Source organism: Lagopus muta, chromosome 1 (assembly GCF_023343835.1).
Source record: "Lagopus muta isolate bLagMut1 chromosome 1, bLagMut1 primary, whole genome shotgun sequence".
NCBI classification, from domain to species: Eukaryota; Metazoa; Chordata; class Aves; order Galliformes; family Phasianidae; genus Lagopus; species Lagopus muta.
The window spans coordinates 24,900,550-24,920,350 of NC_064433.1; the positions used below are offsets into that span (position 1 = coordinate 24,900,550).

General features: G+C 35.2%; 1 protein-coding gene across 3 annotated transcripts in view; it reads left to right on the forward strand.

Annotated features, from left to right (window-relative positions):
- The window catches only part of TFEC (transcription factor EC), a 51,937-nt gene that overhangs the window by 22,571 nt on the left and 9,565 nt on the right, over positions 1-19,801 (forward strand). The window contains exons 4-6 of one of the 3 annotated variants that reach the window (XM_048946860.1): positions 11,590-11,704; positions 12,576-12,632; positions 16,678-16,753. In XM_048946860.1, coding sequence (XP_048802817.1) covers positions 11,590-11,704; positions 12,576-12,632; positions 16,678-16,753 — 248 coding nt within the window. The remainder of the gene's footprint in view (positions 1-11,589; positions 11,705-12,575; positions 12,633-16,677; positions 16,754-19,801) is intronic. The other 2 variants (XM_048946870.1, XM_048946875.1) reach the window with 2 other exon arrangements.

The window sequence follows — 19,801 nt, forward strand, 5'->3', positions numbered from 1 at the left end:
CTGCTTTTGTTGATAGGTGATAGAATCATAGAATGGTTTGGGTTGGAAGGGACCTTTAAGATCATTTAGTTCCAACCCCCTGCTATTGGCAGGGACACCTCCTTCTAAACCAGGTTGCTCAAAGCCCCCTCCAGCCTGGCCTTGAGTGGCTCCAGGAGAGGGCATGCACAACCTCACTGGGCCGTCTGTTCCACCATCCTCACTGTAAATAATTTCTTTAGATATTTAAATATTTTTAGTTATTTAAACAGTGAATATTTGATATTTCTTTAGGTATTCGGATCTAGGCTAAACCTACCCTCTTTCAGGATAAGCCTCTTTCAAGCCACTTCCCCTTGTCCTGTCATTACATGCCCTAGTAATAAGTGCCTACCAACTTTCCTGTAGGCCCCCTTTGTGTACTGTAAGGCTGCTACAAGTTTCCACCTGAGCCTTCTCTTCAAACAAATATATTTGTTTGTGGTGTGGGCACTCCTCTCTCATTCTAATCTTTGTCCAGCTGGATCTGGAAGAAAATTCCTGTACTTCAGGACTATCAGACAGGTTCCATCTTATTCCAAAGCCTTGATAGCAGCCTCTGCTATGCATCTTAGGTGTTCTTATCTTTACATAGCAATGCAAGAGCTTAAGTTCTTACTATGTGTCAGGTAGTCTCTATTTCCCTAAGGCTACATTAAACAAATTGGGGTCTGTAATAGATAAACTGTGGCTGTTTCTTGAGCTGAACTTCATGAATATCTGTGAATGGCACTGGCACAAACTGCATAAAAGATTTGTCTACTCAGGGTCAGCAAAAGTGGCCACTATGTTATTGCATGATAAAACAGATGCACAAAAACCACAGATTTTCTGAAGCCTGTTTTTGATAAATATGCTCGTGAAAGATAGACTTACTGTTCTTAGCATCACCTTCTCCATCCACCAAGGTCTTTACTACCTACATATGGTAGTTTATAGCAGAGATATAGGCCATTTGTTTATTGTAGTTTATATAGTTTTATATGCATTTATATTTTCACTATAATTGTGAATATATTTGAAAACAGTCACTACAAAGAGGAATTCCAGCCAAAATAAAACCCTGTGTATTTGATGATAGATAATCTATTAAACACAGTAGATCACATAATACTTTACTACACAGTATTCATATGCTTAGATGATATGTGAAATGTAAGAGGATGTACAGAGTACGTAAATATAAATATATGATAGCAGTAGTGATAATATTGATGCTTGTGTCTGTATTCAAGAGAAAATGGCTGGCATTCACATCCCGAAAAAAAATCAAATTTTCACTTGTCCCTCAGCCTCATTTTTCTTCAGATTTTTTAATGCCAATCACTGTTTTCAGAGGAACACTTCAGATGATTTGGCATATGTATTTAAAGAGGATAATGAGAGAAATAGAAGAAGTTGAAAGGAACCAGGAATTAGTGAATTATCTGGTGTTACTAATAAAATAATCTTAGTAAAACAGCTGGCAGTCTTATTTAAATTGTCATTTTTGAGTTTCAGACTGTAGAGATTAGTGGGGCAGTATCCTGGTGGCTTTTTATTTCTAGCTCTCAGCTGGCTTATGACATACCAGGACATCATTTCACTTTTGGTTCATGTCTCTTAAGTTAGCTTTGTAGCCAGAAAAGCCAAGAAAAAAAGAAAAAAAATAAGATGAAATAAAATAAATCAAATTAAATAGAGATGAAAACTGAAAGAACAGAACTCTACAGCAAAAGGTTGATTCTCCAGCAAATTCTTTTGCTTGGTCATATTTGACCAGACATTTATCTAGACAATGTAATTCTATGTATATGATCAGGGCAGAATGTACTATAACTGGGAAAATGAACAGAGTTCATTTTTCTGTGATGAATAATGAACCAGCTTGATGATCATTATTTGAAGATAAGAAATGAACTAGTTTTCATACATAATGTATAATATGTAATATAGTATATCTGAACATTATGTTCCTGGTTGAGAAGCGTGCAATTATGAACCATGTTAAAGATAAATATAGAAGGAGATACAATTTGTTCTAAGGAAAACAAGTCTGAAAAGGAATACATTTATTTCTGCTGTTCTTTTCAGATAATACAAAGAGAACTGGAAAATTTGGATATTAATTATTTCTAAAGAACATCTATTTTCAAATACATCAAGTGTTTTGTATTTTAATTAAAAATGGACCTAAAATCTTTAGCTGTTCTTGATCCAGTTTCTAAACAGCATATGCAACTTTTCTGATATCTTAAAGCGTAAACACATCTTTGCAAGAAAAAGAATATCACAGTTTCTGTCTTTCACCTTTCTTCAAGCAGTCTAGCAACTGCAAAACAAAGCCAGAGGTTGAATTTCAGTCTTCTGAGTATAGGACTTTTATTGACCCACAAAAGCATTCATCCTGTCTACAATGCTTTTGAATTAGAAGAAAAGTCACAACTCAGTAAAACATACAATGAAGATATAAGAATTAACCCAGTTTTCCCCTCATTGGAAATTGGAAACGGTATACCAGATACCACTATTTAGAAAATAGTTGCAGTGAATGTGGTATTACACTCTCATTGATCAATTCTCTATCTGGCCAAATTTGGTGCACATTTTATCTATGGACTCCAAAGACTGAAAAATAATTGAGTTTGTGTATCATGTCTAAGCAGGAAAGAATCCCAGTAATAGGAATAGTGAACACATTTGATTTTATTTCGTATGTAAAATGAGCTGTGAACATGGTTTCAAATTTAGATTTCTACATTTGGAATGCATATGACATTAGTATAAAATCTTTGTAAAGTCCCTCCTTTGATTTTTTAATTGAAATGAATAAGCAAGGATCACACTGAGATAGATGGGTACTAACATATGTTCTATGGCTAAGGAGGAGAAGTAGCCTCATTTTACAAAACTGTTCTTTGAAGTGATGCTATCAATTAGGTTCCAACGATAACATGATTTAAAGGGGATATATTTAGGGATAGGCAAGATTAAAGTATTGTACTAATATTTCACATGTGAACACTTTTAATCTGGATGCACTATGAGCAAGTACTATTTTTATCAAGCACCAAAAGAAATATTCTCTTATAGAGATAGTACCCAATCTTTCAGGTTATGCAGCTACAGTTTCTTCTTAGAATAAGTAAGGTATATGTGCTTTGCTTCCCTGTTCTTTGAGTTTGCCAAGTCAGTACATACAGTACAAGCAATCTAACCCTGTATGTTGGAGTCAACGTCTTCAGAACTGTCTGTACTACACAGACAGTGGATTATATTACATATTTCTATTACTGCAGAAAGCCTATGGAGTGTTGATGCCCTCAAAGCGTTGTGTGCCTGCTGTTACTAACCATGAAAAAAATGGGTAACTTAAGGAAGTTTCTGCTAGCAGGACAACTCCTGCAGCTTGCTTCCCACTAGCTATATTCCATGGGCTCCTCTGACCTAGACAGAATGAAGACTTCTGGTAGAGGAAGTCAGGTTCTGATCTCTTCCTCTTCTGGGAGTTTTAACACTTCTGATCATATACATGTGCTGTTTGACCTTTACATGATCATGGAGGACTGAGAGAAATGGTAGCTGGACGACATGAGCTTTTGCCAACTGGAAGTCCATCCTTCTTGCTCTAAGGCTCCTCAGGGGAAGTAGGCTGGATGATTAATTTTTCTAACTTGCCAGGACATTCTAGATGACAATGGGGAAAAAGCACTTGTTATCATTGGCCTTAGATATTTTTGGGAACTAGGACGTGAAAGGTATCTGCTCTTCAAAAATGTTTGTACCTTCATCACTTCCATGATTTTTGGATGCATGGAGAACTGCTTGTTACTGGAATTATTCTTTCTATGTAGTCTTACATATCCAGGATTTATTGATTGTAGCTCCCTTTCTGTGAATGAATATTAGTGAATTATCTACAGACTGTAGAGAAAGGAATTGATCAGGATTAATTTCTAATTAAGGGGTAGGCTAAAAAGATGACAAAGATTTTTTTAAAAGATATTAATGAAGTGCTCCAAGAATCAGTCCCAAGCCTCAGTTTATTTTATGTTTTTATTAGTGAGTCAGGAATAAAAAGACACAGATTTTCTGATGCAGTTTACCACGGTAGCAAAAGTAGAAAGCATTTTCAATACAACAGAGGGTCAGGATATTGTAGTGGAAGAATTATATGACTGTGATGACAGAATAGTATAAATGGAAGGAATGTAATAGTGCAAGGTCATTCATTTAAATACTAATAACAGAAATGTCTGCAGTAAGCTGAGAGCTCATTAGCTGGAGGTGACAGAGAAAGATCTGGTTACATTAGTTGCTTAGAAGATGACCCTAAGCCATCAAAATGATGAGAATGAAAAAAAAAAAAAAAAAAAAAAAAAGGAGATAAATATGATCTTAGGATCTATCATAAGAGATTTCCAAAAGACAGGAGGGAATATCCACTGTAGAATTCGCTGGGTTGAAAACTTTTAGAACGCTAAATAAACTGTTCAGAAAAACTAATTCAAAGCAGAAAAGGTAGAGAGAGAAATGTTAGGACAAATCACAACATGCAAGTATTGCTAAAGAAGCATGAACAGTTCTATTTAGCAAAACAAAAGCAATTGAAATATGAATGCTAAAAAATGAATTACATAAGTTAAAGGAACATAAAAATGAAATAATGTTTATTCAGGAATGGAAATAAAAATAAAGATTTTTAAGAATACTTCACAATCATTCAAATTCTGGAACACGCTCCAAGTCAAAATGTTGGAGATAGGAAATATAATTATTTTAGGACAGAGTATGGTTTGTTTATGAAATGTGATGCTATGGTAATTGAACCCAACATCCAAGAAACACATTCTAGCCCAGGGTCTCTGTCTAGACTGAACATTACCACAGTCAACAGAATTTTTAAATTAGTATACTTGCCTTTCAAACAAGGTTCAGCTGTTATTTTCTACCTGTGCAAAATTGATGAAATCATAATCCTTACAGACTTGCATTACTGTAATGCAAATATGTCATGCAAAGATTAGCTAAAATGAACAAATAGTTTAATAGTATAAAAAACCATGTAAGTGAACACTATCGTGGCATAGTGTTCCTATAGGGACTATAAGTGAACAGGCGTAACTCTTATCCATACATGTCATTGTATGAATATATATAAGATAACAAGAGAATCCTTCTATTTCATTTCTAGAAAATATGGAAATGCTATTTGATTTAATTCTTCATGAAGTTAAGCAATATTTATTAATAGCTGTCATGCTATAGGATCTGGAATAGTATGGTATTCCTTTTAATGAGGAAACAGTATTCCTTAAAAAAAAAAAAAAGAAAAAAAAGAGAAAACCAAAATGACCAGATATATGGCCTATTCAATGGTTTATGGACTGTTGGATGGATTAGGAATTGGCTGGCTAGATGCAGCCAAAGGGTTTGTGATCAATGGTTCTGTGTCAGGGTGAAGGCTGGTCACAAGCAGTGTCTCTCAAGGGTCGGTCTTGGTACTGGTGCTCTTCATCATCTTCATCAATGACACAGATGATGGCATCGAGTGCACCCTCAGCAAGTTTGCTGATGACACCAAGCTGAGCAGCGCTGTCAATACATTGGAAGGAAGGGAAGGCATCCAGAGGGACCTGGACAGGCTGGAGAAGTTGGCCCATGAAAAACTAATGAGGTTCAATGAGGCCAAATGCAGGGTGCTGCACTTGGGTCGGGGCAATCCCGGGTATTTATACAAACTGGGGGAAGATTTCCTTGAGAGCAGCCCTGCGGAGAAGGACTTGGGGGTCCTGGTGGATGAGAAGCTGGACATGAACCAGCAGTGTGTGCTTGTAGCCCGGAAGGCCAACTGTGTTCTGGGCTGCATTAAAAAAGGGGTGGCCAGAAGGGAGAGGGAGGTGATTGTCCCCCTCTACTCGGCTCTTGTGAGGCCCCATCTGCAGTACTGCGTCCAGGATGAAACTAGATGATCATTGTGGTCCTTTTCAACCCAGGCCATTCTATGATTCTGTCAGATATGAGAGATTGCAAACTGCAATCACTGCTGTCTACTGCCAGCTAGCGATCTGGTAGTGAACTCTTTATCACACACTTCTGCCTGCAGAGCAGTTTGGACACAAATTTCAAATGCAACAAACTCATCTGAATGAGGCCTTTACAGCAATCACCAGGACTCAGGTTTTTGTGAGATCTCCTGAACTCAAGCCAGGCAGTTGCTCAGGTACTTCAACTAAAGTTTGCTTTTATAATTAGTTTAAACTTCGAAGTTGAGCATCTTTCAGGATTGAGCCCAATGAATGGAAATTCTCGTGTTCCAGTCTGTGCACACAGGCACTGAAGATCCCATGACACTTTATACAAAAGGAAGAACGTTAACCCTAGTGTCCCTGCCAAATACTAACTTCCTTAATTACAGTCTGCTTTCTTTAATTCTCCTTGCAGTTTTAATTAGATACAGTATTATTCTCTTCCTGTACCACATTGTCACTGGTTAATCCCACCGAATCACTTACTGTGTTAAAGGTTTTTAATCTTTTGTCCAAAGCTGACTGCATTTTAGAAGCAGGAAAATGAGTAATTATATACTGCTATATTTAATGTGTGTGTGCTCACCCTGTACAAGCCACTTGCATCTAGATTCTCAGTCATACATACACAAATATATGTATTGTCAATGCAAAGGTTGAAAATGATGTGACTTACCAGGACTTCTCAGAACATCACAGATGTGAACCAATGTAACTCATGACACCTGCAGGATAAATAGATTATTTCCTGGGACTTCTGCATTTTCATACCCAAAGATCTGTGCTTTCACATCTCTAAACTGAAACAAGAACATGCTTTTGATGCAGTGTAATTAAGCGCAGATTTTAAGTGCTTTGGGATTTGTTGGATTTGACAGTGCTACGTAATTGTAAGATCACTATTGTACACAAATCTTATATCATTGCAAATGATTAGTACTTTTAGTAAGATTTCATTGTGTTGGTTTTTTTCTTTTTTTGTTGTAAGACAATGTCAGTGTATATATTTATCTCGTAAGTTAGATTTTTAAGCTATTTAAAGCTTCATATTTACAAAAAATGTTTTCTATTTATATGATATCATGAAAGATAAATGACATTATTGGTCATGGAGCACTAATGCATAACCAAACAGGCAAATCTATTTTAAAATACTATTTCTATAGCATAACCCAAAATGCATTTTAATTTTAATTATTTCAAAAAAAGTTTATTTATATCTACATTTCTAAAGCAGCTTCCTACTTTCGTAGACAAAAATGTAACTTTCTTCACATTGTATCAAAATTGACTGGTTTCCATTTTAAGCTTCTTTTCAACATTCTGTCATATTTGCAAGGATTTTCCAGGATGGATATCAGTGCTGAGCAAAATCAGGCAGAAAGTTGCAACAAAGTACTACTCTGCTGTGTTTTTGGCTTTGTATCTTTAAACTTCTACCATAATCAGCAATGTAAATACATTTCAGGAAAGATTCATTCTTCTTTGCTCACTGTTCTTATGTGTTGTGGTTTAACCCAGTAGGTAGCTAAGCACTACAGTCATTCACTCACACCCCCCACCTCCCAGTGGAATGGAGGAGTCAGAGAAAAAACGTGAAGTAGAACTCATGGTTTGAGATAAAATCTATTTAATAAAAGGGAAAAAGAAGTGGATAAAATAGTAATGATAATTTTTGTATATTTATATATACATATATGTACATCATATACATACATATATATACATATACACACACACATATGTATATATAAAACAAGTGATGCACAACACAATTGCTGGTCACCAGCCAAGTGATAGCCAGCCAGTATCCAAGGAGTGGCTGCCCACCCCTGTCAACTTCTCACTATTTTTCAAGGTTTTTTTTAGCATGACGTCATATGGCGTGGGATATCCCCTTGGCCAGCTTAGGTTGTCTGTCCTGGTTCTGTTCCCTCCCAAATCCTTGTGCCCCTTTAGTCTCTGTAACCATCAGGGCAGTCTGAAAAGCTCAGATATCTTTGGCTCTGTGCAGCACTGCTAGAACTAAAACATTGGTATGTTATCAACATTGTTTTTCTCCAGAAGCCAAAACATAGCATTAAATAAGACACTATTAAGGAAGAATCATCTCTGTCCTAGCTGAAACCAGGACATTATGTAATGTTGAAAATAAGAGTTTGCTTGGAAATGTTCTTATTAAAAATACAGCGAAGTTTAGGCAGAAAGATAGATGTGTAAAGCAGTCATCCTAGGCTTCTCTTAGCATCAGTAAGAAACGGGGATGGTTACACTAACTCTAAGTGACCAAGACAGGTCAGATGAATTACTGCTCTTCTTTACCTGATCCTGAATCTTGACATCAAGAGTTATTCCTAGCATGATAATTTACTACAGATTTTTCCCTGTGTCACCATTTCACATAAAAGTTTGGGTTAGAAGAGAACTTACAGATAATCTACATTCATTCTCCTGTCAGGTGCAGGACACATTCCACTAGACCAGGCTGTTCAAATCTCCATCCAACCTGGCTTTGAACACTTCCAGTGAGGGGGCATCCAAAACTTCTCTGGCAAACCTAGTCCAATGCCTCACCACCCTTACAGTGAAGTAAAGAATTTCCTCCTAATATCTAGTCTAAATCTATCCTCTTCCAGTTTTGGAATGACTTGGGTTTCAGTTTCTTTTTTGTCATATCCACGTGGAGTAATGAATCTGCTTTCCTAATGACTGACAAAAAAATGTCAAAAAATGAGGGGAAAATGCTGGAGACTGTGTGGAACAAAGATAATGTGGAACATTTGGGGAAATACTGCATTCCTTTGGCTACCCAATAGAAGTGATACATCCAGGCACTGATTTTTGGGCAGATATTTGCTCAAAGCCCTGGCTGTGTGGGATGATACTTCATCAATTCTACTGATGGAAAGAATCATTTGAATTTGTGTCACTACAGGCAGTGTCAGCTGAGTTAGATGATATTATGACCATTAACTGCGTAATCTAATTGAGCTGAAATGTCTACCACTGGCTTTGGGGTTACTCACCCAAATTGTCAGAGAGCTTTGGAATCCTCCACACTTGTACTTTCAGGTGTCTTGGTAGTGATTTTTCATTATAGCCAGTTAAGTGTTTATAACATCTTCTTTTAGATTTGGGCTTTGTCACTTGAATTCACGTTTTGTGAATAGACTACAGACATTTAACTATACTAAGATCATAAAGATGACTTAGTGTTTATAAATTAGAAACACTCAGTGATGTTTCTCATGAGTTTGTGTTGAACTGTTTAGTTTGGGTTTTTTAATATTGATTTTGACAATCTTAGAAAATTTGTCAACAGTTAAACTCAAATTATTGAACTTGTGTACACGAATGTGCAGACCATTTAAAATATGACATATACAAACACAATGTCATATTTGTTTCTCATTTGTTAGATTATTTATGAGATTATTTTGTTTTCAGCAGTTACTATTTTCCAATTTACAATAGTAACCTAACCCTTATAATAGCTTTATGCAGTGTCCACTGTAATTAGAGTAGGACTCACATTGACTCTCATTTTTTTTCTATTACTACTAAATATGAAATTTCTGTTTCATATTATTTCAATAAGCAAAAATAGTTTATTACTGTAGGAAGTCCTTAAACGTGTCTGGAGTAAATATGAGTTTACTTTTGTAATATAGTTACGCTACCATTGAAACAAAGAAAATCTAATGTTGAATCTGCAGTGCATGCTGTAATACTTGTCAGTTTTCTTCTCAGGAATGAAACAAAGGTGCTTAACATAGAAATGTACTTAGCTTTCAAATCCTGAATATTAAACATATCTTGTTCTTGAGTAACACTCATCTGAATTCCAAACATTCTCTTAAAAAGTATTTTCATTGAGAGATCAAATATTTAATCAGATTTTCAAAACTGACTCGATGTTTCAGTTTCTAATAGTACTTAAGATTTCTCAGTTCTCTTATGTAAAAGACATCTACAATTTATTTTAAAATGAGCATGTTATTTAAGTGTTTTCAAAAAGAATTCTGAATGTTTCATTCCATTCTGGGCTAATAGGAGAATGTAATACAAACTGTGCTCTCAGAAAATTTAGTAGAATTACTATTACAACAATAAAGCTTGTTTTCAATTTAAGAATTATTAATAAAAATATTGTAAGCAATACCACTTGATAATTTCATACTAAGCAAATCACTGGGAAAATGTCTCAGTTGAGAACAACTTATGGTGAGGCTTACAGTCTGTACAAGAAGACAAATGAGCAGAATATTATAAAAGATGGTTCCCAGTAGAAATTTAGTTGGTATCTCAATGACCTATCTGTAAAATCCTAGGGTGCTTCAAGATGTATGTTTAAATCTGTAAAAATTAGTTTTCTTCTTGACCTGTTGGATGCAAACTCAGTTTCTGAGTCCTCTTATGTTGGCCTCAAAAGTAAAAGTAAAAAGGTCTTTATAGCTTGTATATGCATTATGAAATAATAAAAAAAAAAAGGTTGATTTGCGTTCCTATTCCCTTGTAATTTTTTTTTTTTCTTCTGACTGTCGACTTGGGAAAACATTGATATATTATGCAATGTTCAGTCATGAAATATTTGTTATATGGTCATAGAATCTTAGCAGAGCCTGAACTGTACATTACTGAATGTCTACAAAGACTGTTCCAAAAGTAATGCCTTCTATTTTATTATGTTGGCCCATGAAATCAGAGGCAGATGTTGGTGATACGACAGTGGAGGTTGAACCTTCCAACCAGTATCCCATTACATTTTGTTGCCGGTTGACAGATGGCAGCAGATAGAAGTCTGTCAATGGTCTTCATTTGTGAAGACCAAACATTGAGGTGGTAGCTAGTATGTTTCAGCAGTGGTGACAGCAACAGTATATTGCTTCTGCTGGTGAAGATTTTTACAGTACAGCGTGCTGTTGGTCATATCTGGTAAAAATGCATAGCTAATGGTGGTTACTATCTTGAAAAATAATGTTTTGTAGCTGAGGATTTGCTCTATAACATAGAGTGATTGTGCTCTTTGTATCCATTGTAGTTTTTGTGGAAATAAATAGGAGGCATTACTTTTGGAGTGACCTACATATGTATTTATAAATTGTCTCATAAATGTAAAATAATTCAAATTAATATTTGGATAATTATCTAGAATCCATAGAATTTCTGGAAGTAGCTGAAAATCAGCAAGGTTATTTTTACCTTTCACCTAATTCATGTTTAAAATGCCATTGTGCTAACCCTGTACTTGGAAACTACAGCATAAAAGAATTAAAAAATAGACACTGCAGGCCATACTCTGCTGTCTTTCTGCAGCTGAAACCTCTACAAGTTTAACTTGGAAACCTGCTTGGGGAACAGTGGCATACTTTGACCCTTCTCTTTCATTGCAGTTTAATATTCCATAAGTGTCCCTATAGAAACATATATACAGTTCCTTCTAGAGAGCGTAACTTCTTCAAAGTTTATTTATTCTAACAGTGTTTTTTGTTGTTGTTTTTGTTTTTGCTTTGTTTGTTTGTTTTCTCCCTTTTCTTTTTCTTTCCTCCAACTCCTCCTTAAGCTATCTAGCAGCATTTTGGATATATATAACAGTGACCAGGGAATGGCACCAGCTAATATGAGTCTCACAACTGCTTCTTGTCCAGCTAATCTACCAGTAAAAAGGGAACTCACAGGTAAAAGAACTCTGATATTTTAACATTTTACAATTTCAAAAGTGATGGTGTTTCTCTTAAAAGCTGAAAAAAAGTTCAGAAGTTCATTTCCTGAGAATTTATCAGTGTGCAGTTTCATTTATGGAAAAGGACGACGGCCGTGGAGAAATATTGTCTCTCTGTTCTTCTCTTTAGCAATTCTGAAATGTTTGCTCTGTAGCTCTTATGAACATCATGCTTCTAATAAACCTAATTATTTTGGGAAACATAGTGAATTCTTCCACATGTTGGCTCCTGATCAATGGTATAAATAAATTATCATCCATTAAATTTGTTCCAGAGTAAAACAAATGGTTCTTTTAAAAGCTCACAATAAGGCTATTCAAGGTAAATTTATGTTAGTGGATTAACAACTTTGAACATTACATTCAATTAATCCAAAGAATGCTAACAACTGTGTACAGTTTATTAGTGTCACTCAGAGGAAACAGTGAGCTTGTTCAATATGAGTTATCTTAGAAATCTTATTAACTCTTGCATTATGGGATATGCAACTCTTGCATTATGGGATATGCAAATCTATATTCACATTAGTGTACTGTTTTATCCTGGTGTAAAAGTACAGAAAATTGGAGAAAAATAGTCCTCCATTTTTATATTCTTAAATAAAAAATCTTCCTTAATGAATATCTTAAGTAACCTGCCAGACTTAGCTCAAAAATTGAATACTGGTAGAATATAGATTCGCTTAAGATTTTGTTTAATAATAAAAAGATTAATGAAGTAAAATGACTAGAAGTCTGCTTTTTGTGAAAAGAGGCCATTTTGAAATGGTCATAGGATACAGGACTTGCAATTTAAGGGCTGTTTAATAAATGTTACTTTCTGTCAGAAGCAGATACGCGAGCAATGGCCAAGGAGAGACAAAAAAAGGATAACCACAATCTCAGTAAGTATACGTGCATCTTCCATCTTGTTAAATAGAGTGTATGGGACTGCAGAACCAATGTACATTAGCTACCATACCTCTGCTCATTGCATCTTACCAGGGTTGTCAAATTTAACTTAGTCTGTGAACAGCCAACTACACAGCTTTCTTCCCCAAACTGAAGTTGTCTTTTACATTTTTCTTTCAGTATACCTTATATGGTATTAATGAATTTCTTTATACAACATCCCCTGTTATTTTACAGTACTGTTGTGTATATATCCTGTGCATATACATTTTACTTGATTTCTTTAAGAATTAAGGTGCAAAATAGGCAAGACAATAGGCAGACAGTGAAAAAGAAAACAAAGCAGAAATGATCCAGGCTCCTCACTTGTTACTTACTGAAACATCCAAGTGAGAGACTGCATCTCTCTATTGGTAATTGGAAGAGAAAAGTAATCATTCAATCAATCAAATATACAAACAAAAATTTATAAACTAGCTGGTGTAGTGAAGCAGGTAAAGCTATGGAAACAATACATTGCAGAAGGAGATCAGAACAGAACTGGATGACACAGTGCTCTGACTGCTCTGAGATACTTTAAGCTTAAAACAGTGAATTTCATAGTTCAGTGTTTAAATATTAAACTTAAAAACTAAACAACATTTTTTAAAGTCTAGAATAGATAAATATACTCTTATTGCTGAAAGAGAAGTGCCTGTAAGATTGGATGATTTTTCCCTCTAAAGAGTCATCTAAAGCAAAAATCTGAAGCATTCTCTCTGAAGAGTGTTGAATAAAACAGTAATATTCTCTAGTTCTCCTTTATACTTCTGGCAGAAATAATTCATGAATTACCTAAATTGGTGATTTGATAAAGTGGTAATCACCACTAATTATATCTTTCTTCTCTGGCTATTCCAGTGACATTGGAGAGATTTACAACTTTAGTTGCATGTGCCTGAAAGTGTACATACACTGGTACATTGTGCTGGCAAACAGTGCAACAACTTCCTACTACTTTGATTCTCCAGAAGGCATCCTTGTTTCTGTCTGCACATTTTTAGTGGATCACAAACAAGCCATGTAGATTTTTTTGTTTGTTGCGGGCACATCTTCTCTGAATTACCACAGTATCTGCTGCTGGTCTTGTTTGGGTAGGAATAGAGAGTTTTGGCTGGCCTAGGAAAGGTGGTGGTTAGGAGTTGTCTGGAACTGCCAGAAGAACAAGACAGTTGCAAGCACACATTAGGGATAACAGGTATTACCATTTCCTCCACAATTTGTTTTTTTTTTTTTTTTTGCTCTGAGGTCATCCTTTCTGCAATAAACGTGTTTGTGAAATGTCCTTCAGTGCTAGGAAGTGAGATGAAGACAGTATGCCAGGATCATGGCAAGCAGACTCGTGACATCGCTTCTAGTTAGGCTCCAGTGCGTATTTCAGAGCTCAAAGTCTTTCTGGAGATAGCTCTGCTATATGAACACTTGAACATATTAGCACGTTACCTGTAGCACATTTATTAGCATCATTACCTATTTTAGTTACATTAGAGATGGTGAGAAAAATCAGTTTTTGGAACTTGATCAGAATTATACCGATGTTCATCATAAAGGTCCACACTTCAGAGAAATGTTCTTAAACTTTCCTTTTGAAATATTAGATTCTCAATGGAACTGTGAAGGGAATTTAGATCTAAGAAATTGAACCCTTCTTTATGCAATTACAACAATTTAAGCCATTACTTTTTTAAATTATTATTTAACAATCAAAAGTATTAAAGCTTTTATGTTTTCTTGCTATCTGATCATCCTTGTATATGTACTTTAATTTCTTTATTGTTATTTTGGCTTTGGTATAATTTGCTGCTTGAGATTTTTTTTTTGTAACCCAGTGTATCAGTGAAATTGTGACGAATTAATCAGGAAAAATATTTCAAAATTTCAAAATTTCAGAATTTCCCTTCTGATTCACTAGCATAACCATTTGAAATTTATTTGCAGGAAAAAAAAATGAAACAGAAAGAAAAAGAAAGAGTCTACTTCCATTGGAATTTTTTTTTTCTTTTTTTTTTTAAGTAGCCAGTGTTCACTATTTTTGATGTGTCTCTTTCAGGACTTTCCCACATTATAAATGTGAATTAAACTGCAACTCCTAAGCTGTAAAACTGCATGTTTAATATGCATTCTTTTAACCTCACTATAACTAAAGACATCATGTTGTTCAACTGCTGTGTGCATGAATACACTGTGTTCTCCTAAGAGATCCAGCGTGTTTATGCCAATGGGATGAAAGGGATAACAACAGTACATTCAGATGGACTATAATCCTATCCCCTGAATATGGAAATTTCAACTACAAAGATTGAAATGCTTTAATCTGTAAAGCAAAATTCCTGTTCTAGAGAGAGAAAAATGTTGATACGTTTTGCCAAGAGCATTTCAGGAGGGTAAACAGTAATGTCCAGGCAGGTTTGAACTGGAGTCTGTGAGGGAGAAAGTAGCTGAGTGACACACGAGCCTAAAAGGCTTGCACGGGCGGGCAAGAAGGAAGATCTCTATGTTCTGGGAGAAGGAAAGGAATAAAAGTGAACTATGTGGTGGAGCTGAATCTGCAAATGATATACAAATATGACTGTGAGAGGTTGAAGTCAGCCTAGGAAGACCCACCAGGCGTCTCTTGATTGCAGTCTTCTAATTCAGCTGTCCTGGGTTCTAAGGATAGGATTTTTGTACAGGCATTCAAAATTAAGGCATTAAACTTAAAGTGCGCATCTCCATGTATGAATGTAAAGGAACATTTAGCATTCTGCTTGTGCTTGGGTCATTTCTGGTCTGGCAGAGGGTAGTGGTATTAGCATTTTGAGCTCATGGAAAGGTTGTCCAAAAAATGGGGAGCATCAGAAACTGCTCTGAAATGAAAGTGGTGGGCTGAAATTAAATCTACCTATTCAGTGCAGCTTTTATTGGGTCCGAGTACCATGTGAAGAGAGCAGACAGAAGTGCAAGATCACACTAGTAGGACACTCACAAATACCACAGCCATACTCTTGTAGTATCTGTCTTCCTCCTCATTTTTTTTTTTCTTTATTTTTTGTTTCCTGATTGAAAAAGTATAATTTGCTATTCTTCTAGGATTTCCATGCTATCTCTCAGTTTAGGCTACCCTGGAGCTGGAAGTCCTGAGTAGCTGGCCATTCCACGTACAACAGGATCTGCATTAAAGCACATGAACCAATGATGTTTCTAATCTGTTAATTTCAGCCTCATAATTGTCTTACTATGTTATCTAGATCGTAACAGACTTACTGCATTTACAGAACGTTTGTTTAACATCTCCAGTATGTCCTAGGTATTTTATTTCCTCACTGAATATACTTTCTGTGTCACAATTATGTACCAGAAATCCCCCAAAAGTTATTTTGGGCCACTGAAAAATATGATATTTCTACATATATATATGTGGAGAAAACCTTGTGAGAATGCAGGGGAGAAGTCTCTCTACATTAGTTAAATGGAGGCAGAAAGGTGACAGGACTTCTGTGTGCTCCATTCTGGATTCCAATATTTCAAGAAACCAGATTGAGAGCACAAAGAGGGAGAACTACTTCTAAGAATCACAGAATTACAGAATCGTAGAATGACTGAAATTGGAAGGGACCTAAAAAACTTATCTTCTTTTTATCTTTCTAACTAAACTGGAAGTAAATAAAGATAAAATACGTAGTTTTGTTTTTTTTTTTTTTTTTTTTTTTTTGCATAGCAAAATTCAATTTAAATATAATTTTTTAATTGTTCAAATAGTGTTTTTCTTCATTTTCTGAATGTTACTGTAAAATTTATTCTAAATATTATTGTGTTGTCCATCACCAAAAGAAACAAATGTTCTGGGTATTAAATGTTTCTGGAGCATAATGAAGAGGGATGGCTGTATAAGTCCTCTCCATGGTTTAAAATGCTGTAGATAAGAGATAACAAAGCTGTTAACCATGGTCTGTAGCAAGAGTTCTAACAAAATGTGAATATTTCACCATTAAAATAGTAACTTTAGTTTCTTTTTAACAGTTGAGAGAAGAAGAAGGTATAACATTAATTACCGAATCAAGGAGCTTGGCACACTCATCCCCAAGTCTAATGATCCGTGAGTTCAACAGTCTTTCCTATAATAATGTTTATCATTTAAATACAGGAAAAAAAATCATAGTTGCATACTGGCCGTAGGACTGACTGATGTAATACAAAATGGTTTGTGCCAGGCCACTAGCTTGAATCAGTCTGTTAATGGCAAACTTCTGTCAGATTTCTGGTGCCTGTTGGGAAAACTTATGTGAAAGGATAATAAAATAAAAACAGTACTGGTGTGTCACACACCAGGAAGATGGAGTGGGGAAAAGATAAGCCAAAAACACAAGTCTGTGTGATATCTCTGGAGAAGGAAGGAATGATGCTTTCAGCCCTCACCATGGGCCCTCTAGTGGGGTAAGACAAAATATGTGCTGTCACTATCTGCCCTTTGGCTAAGCAAAATAAATAAATAAGCAAACAAAATATTAAAATTCAGGTTAAGAGACTGCACACTGGGCATTTTTCAGAAGTATTCCAGTCAGTGGAGGAAAAAAAAAGTCCTGAAAAGCAAGGCTAAAAATAATAATTGCTATAATAATAGCAATTTATACTAATGCGTATACTTACAGTAATACAAAATGTACATTTCTTAAACTGTATCTGCATTTCCTTCAAGCTTATATTTGTCATCAATATGAAAAAAAATCTGCCTCAGTAGGAAATACTATTGTATGATTAGCAGTAGCAATTCAGTGGGTTATTTAATGCTAGACTTCAGCCTTTGATATTTTATGTCGCTCAGGGAAGACTTAAGACCATGTTTGCATTTTGCATAAAATTGATTATACACATTTGTTCTTTATCATTTGCATGTCAGTACAGACCTGCACTATACTTCGAAGGAAAACATCTAGTGATATTTCAGCTTTTTGTTTTCTTCTGGACTAAGAAACTTTTGATTATATTAAGGATTTCTATAAGACTATAAAACACTGTAAGACTTAGATATAGACAAGATTGGCAAAACTAGACATTTTGAGTGAAATCATCAGAGAGAAAGTTAACATGTCATTACTCTTTTAGAGAATTCACTTTTCATTCTACAGCATCGATTCAAGATTAGATAAATAGGCACATTCTTGTTATTAATACAGATCTGAGTGTTACAGAGTGCTAAAATAAGAAGTACTTTAAGTGTCCACATAAATTTTTGGATGCTTGTGATCACCTGCAAACAAACACTGGTAAAAGAATTTTAATTTTGCTGGCATATCTTTCAGTATTCAAGGCCATTTGGGCAAATAATTGAAAGATTTCTCAGAAAAACAGTGGATGGCACTGTTGGTTTGCAGCTATAAAGTGATAATGGAAGCAAGTTATATTGCAATTAGAAATGAGCATGAGGTACAATTTCTAGTTGTAGTTTTGATTACCTACAGAGGTGCTTCAGCTACATGCTTTTGGTCTGGATTCCAGTTTTAATTTGTTCAAATTGTTAACAGTCATTTATAATGTACTTACAATGAACGCTCCAGAACTGCAATTTTATTCCAGTAAGTGGATGATGGATTTTACTTACTGATTTTGGAGATGTAGCCTTGGATCAAAGTTTCAGAAAAATATCCTGACTGCATCAGCTTTTCTTGTTTTAGTCTCCAGTCCCACGATTATGTCCAACAGAGCATTGGCCCTAGAAGAGCTTATGTCTGCAAAAGCAAAAAACTCTAGGTTATGAGGATTGCTGTCTTCAAAAGGCTGGTAATTGGTACTACTTTTAAAAATGGGCCTATTTTAAAGTGTTTGTGTTGGTATTAAGAAGAAAGAAGCATGAAATACGCTGGACACAATGAAAGATGAAGTTATAACGTAATTTTGCTCCATTTTGGTGCCAAGTTAAATTCCTCTGAAGAAATGTAAATACATTTTTATACATATTTGTAAGAGGAAATACATCAGTTTGACCATGTCATTTTGTTGGCTGAACAGATCAAAATTATTTATTTCTAGTATCATTCTGTGTTGCCAACTCATAACTCAGAGTCCTTATCTTCTCTTTCAGTTCTTTCCTTTTCCCTACAATACCATACTGTGCCCCCAATCTGCCCTCCTCTTCTTTGAAAGAAGGATGTATCAGCTCTTACAATATTTTATCTGTAACATTTTACCACACATCACATTTTCACCTTATATATTGATTTTTAAATATTCTTCTTATATTATAGTGGGAGTTTGGGTGTAAAGGGAGAAACCTTACTGATGCGTGGACTAATGACAATGAAACAAAACAGCCTGTGCATTGAAGAGCAAATACTGCTATGACTAAGTCATTGTGGTTAGCATGCCTGTCCCAGATGACTTGCTTCAATAAGATTATGTTCAGACTCAGGAGTAGAAAAGGGCATTTTTGATGCTATTTGGAAATCTTTTATGAATCATATTTCTCAGAAGTTTTTTGTTTGTTTTTATTTTATTTTACTTTTGTTAGTTATATGGTGAACTTGTTTGGCTCCTACAAAGCCTCTACAGGGACTTGCTTCTGAAAAGATAAAATCCCTATTCTCTTCCTCTCCTCTTTACTATTTTTCAATTTAATGATGATAACTATGGATTATGTTGAATGAATAGATGTTTTAAGTTCACTTCATTAGCATTGGAAAATAGAGATAAGTTGGAAAGAACTTTGCCTCCTTTGTTTAATTTTCAGAGCTTAGGTAGCTAAGTGATAGATGTTTCAGAAATGCAAAACTCTTGGAAAAATTTGAAGACAGAATAAAAAAGACCCAAAATTTTAATCATATTTAGCTAAAAAAACAAAACTTTTTCTTTTTTAATTATACTCTTACATTCTTGATTTCTTCATGTTTGGCCTTTCAAAATCCGGTGGCTAACAGGGTGATAGAGGGTGGGAATAACAACTCAAGAACTGTTTTAGGTAGCTAGACTGGAATTGTCAGAAATACTGAGAAAAAACATCTTTCCTTTATGAATTCTTGTCGTTCTACCAAACCAAGATGCTAAAAGAACGTCTAAGTGTTTTGGACAGAATTAGTGGATTGCTCTCACTCTGCTCTGTGCACCTGTGCCTGATGTTCTGTCTGTAGTCTGTGGGCAGACCTTCTAAGGC